General features: G+C 48.7%; 1 protein-coding gene across 2 annotated transcripts; it reads left to right on the top strand.

Annotated features, from left to right (window-relative positions):
* The first annotated feature begins 523 nt into the window (after positions 1-523).
* Positions 524-2095, top strand: LOC137217406 (protein BEX2-like). 2 transcript variants are annotated; one of them, XM_067724196.1, is made up of 3 exons: positions 524-669; positions 1044-1128; positions 1458-2095. In XM_067724196.1, the coding sequence occupies exon 3, from the start codon at positions 1463-1465 to the stop codon at positions 1847-1849; it is 387 nt and encodes a 128-aa protein (XP_067580297.1). In that variant the 5' UTR covers positions 524-669; positions 1044-1128; positions 1458-1462; the 3' UTR covers positions 1850-2095. The 2 variants fall into 2 exon arrangements, with proteins under 2 accessions (XP_067580297.1, XP_067580296.1); XM_067724195.1 differs by having other exon boundaries at positions 557-774.
* The last annotated feature ends 565 nt before the right edge of the window (positions 2096-2660 follow it).

Here is a 2660-nt window from a genome sequence, read left to right as displayed (position 1 = left end):
AATTCTGAAACAAGCTAGAATATTCTAAAAATGAAGTTGTGTGGAGCCCAAAGAAAATACTTTCTGTGTGGTGCAAGAGAACATAAACAATGAGTTTTCTTTTTTTTTTTTTTTACTTCCCCAACTTGAGACATGTCTTTCAAAAAACGAAATTTCCTAATTTTCAGGTTTTTTAGAGGCATACTGATTTTTAAAAAGGAAATAAAGAGAAATTACTAGGAAGCAAATAATATACAGCTAGTGAGAACAGGAGAAAAAAGCAGAAAGGGCCAAAGTCAATACCAAGGCCTTGGAGTGGTGGGAAGGGAGATGCAGACTCTCCCTGGTAACTAGATAAGGTCAAACCCCAAACATAAGGGCAGTGAGGCCGCCTGTGGGCCCTCGGATCGGAAAGGACCAAGCTGAGGAACCGGACGTAGCGCACAGCTGCGTGTAGGGGGAGATCTTGCTTGCTGAGGTGGAGGGGAGGGTCCTGTTGAACTCTGCGTCAGCCCGGGTGGGTGGGGAGGAGGATCTGAGGGCGAGGTCCGCGGTGACGCGAAGCCCTCACGTGACCGCGAGCTGCAGAGCGACGCAGCCTTTGGTGCAGTCGTCACTCGTGTCTGGGTACCAGCTCCCCGCTGCCCTGCGCACGGCGGGCTGGCATCGGGCCCGGGGGAAGCGGAGCAGGTAAGGGCCCCGAGGCCCACGCGCTGACGCCTGGGAGGCAGCGACCAGCCAACCCCAGAGGCCGGTGCACGGGTTCTGCGCAGGGGATCACCGCGGCGGGTCCCGGTGAGCTCTCTCCACACCCTTGCTTTCTTGGGAACAGAAATAGGGGCCCCCTGGCGTGAGGGTTGCAGGGGCAGCAGGGTTCCAGGCCTCAAAGCAACTTAAGAGCAATGGGAAATCATCCCTGAGTTCCTGCAGGGCAATGGTGAACCCGGGAAGGGGGCGGTGGACGCAGGTCGGGGGTGGCGGCGGGGGGTAGGCGGTGAGGGGCGGTGGTTCAACGCCGAGAGCTTGGCGACAGTACTCGCTCCCTCCATCCCTGCCTTCTGCAGGTCTGCGGATCTAAGTGTCAAGTGTTGCGGCGACGCACTTGCAGCGAGAATCGGGAGGAGGAGGAGACAGCAAGGATAGGCCCAGGTCGGTGCAGGGGACGGTGTGTGTGGGTGGGTGCAGAGCCCCGTCATACCCCCGCCCCGCCACCTTCCCCATGCCCTGTCCTCCACTTTGTTGTTTGGAGAGGCCTGGGGGAGGGATCAGTAAGGAAAATGGTGGGTTTGGGAGGAGGGAGGGAAAGGACTGAGTGGGGGAGGGCTCGGACTGGGGGCCCCCTAGAGGGCTTATGAAGCCTTTCAGGTGGGAAAATGAAATTTAAAACATAATAATAACACATGCTATCCAGGCCTCTGTCCTTGGTGCTGGTCTATCCACGAAAAATGCAGCCCTTTTTCTTGTCTTTTGTCTCCTAGGAGCAATGGCATCCAAAGAGGAACAAGTGATGAAAAATATCAACATGGAAAATGCCAACGAGGAAAATGATAAAAAGGATGAAAAAGAGCAAGTTGCTAATAAAGGAGAGCCTTTGGCCCTACCTTCGGGATCCGGTGAATATTGTGTACCTGGAGGAAATGATAGGCGGTTCCATGTTAGGCAGCCCATCCTGCAGTATAGATGGGACATGACTCAGAGGCTTGAAGAGCCACAGGCAAGGATGAGAGAGGAGAATATGGAAAGGATTGGGGAAGAGATGAGACAACTCATGCAAAAGCTGAGGGAAAAGCAGTTGAGTCATAGTCTGCGGGCAGTTAGCACTGACCCCCCTCACCATGACCATTATGATGAGTTTTGCCTTATGCCTTGAATCCTGATATTTTCCCTGAAGTTAGTAGGGAGACACACCTGCTTCCTAAACTTACATGTTCATGATGTACCTTTGTTGTAAACCTGTTGATGCCACTCATTTCTGGTGGGTCTCATATTACCAGCTTCTAGTTGAATGTGTTTTTGACCCAGTCTGTAAGATTCTGTTAGCAGAAGAATTTTACCTATTGCATGGCAAGATGCTTATTATATACTGTGAAGTTAATAAAGCAGTTTTAGAAAGCAATCTATGTATTCTTTTTTATTTCAAATCTCATATTTATCTAATACATGAGGAGAAAATGCTGAAATTAAATGTACCAAAAGATTAATACAGGGACTCGATTCTGTGAGATGGTTTGATGTGTTTTCTTTTATAATTTAGTTTGAGAAGATATGCAAACTATTTTTAATGACTGTATGAGAGCCATAGGGTCACAATAAATACTTGGTCCCTAAATTTGGATCTTTTAGCCAGATGAATAAACCCAGGAATTCTTTATAAATTAGGAACTATATTTGCTTTACATGACTGTGAAACAAGGTCAGGAGTGTGTAAGCTGTGTTTCCCTATTTTTGCCCCCATCCCCACATATTAGGCAAGAACCACCTCCCCATAAGTTTTCCCTTCAAATATTTAGCAGAGTCCCCAAAGATAGATCTGCCCAATACAGCATCCCTCTTCCCCTTCAGGCCTGCAATTTCTGCTAGTCAAGGTGTGATTTCTGCCTGACAAAAACTTAACAAAGTACGATTAATAACAATTGCATCAGGAGCTCTGAGTTCTTGTCTCATTCCATCCCTGAATAAAA

The sequence above is a fragment of the Pseudorca crassidens genome, chromosome X (genome assembly GCF_039906515.1).
Source record: "Pseudorca crassidens isolate mPseCra1 chromosome X, mPseCra1.hap1, whole genome shotgun sequence".
NCBI lineage: Eukaryota > Metazoa > Chordata > Mammalia > Artiodactyla > Delphinidae > Pseudorca > Pseudorca crassidens.
This window is presented reverse-complemented; position numbering and strand designations above follow the sequence as displayed.

What these genes read in the sequence shown, in the direction of transcription:
- LOC137217406 (XM_067724196.1), top strand. Translation starts at nt 1,463, where the DNA reads ATGGCATCCAAAGAGGAACAAGTGATGAAAAATATCAACATGGAAAAT.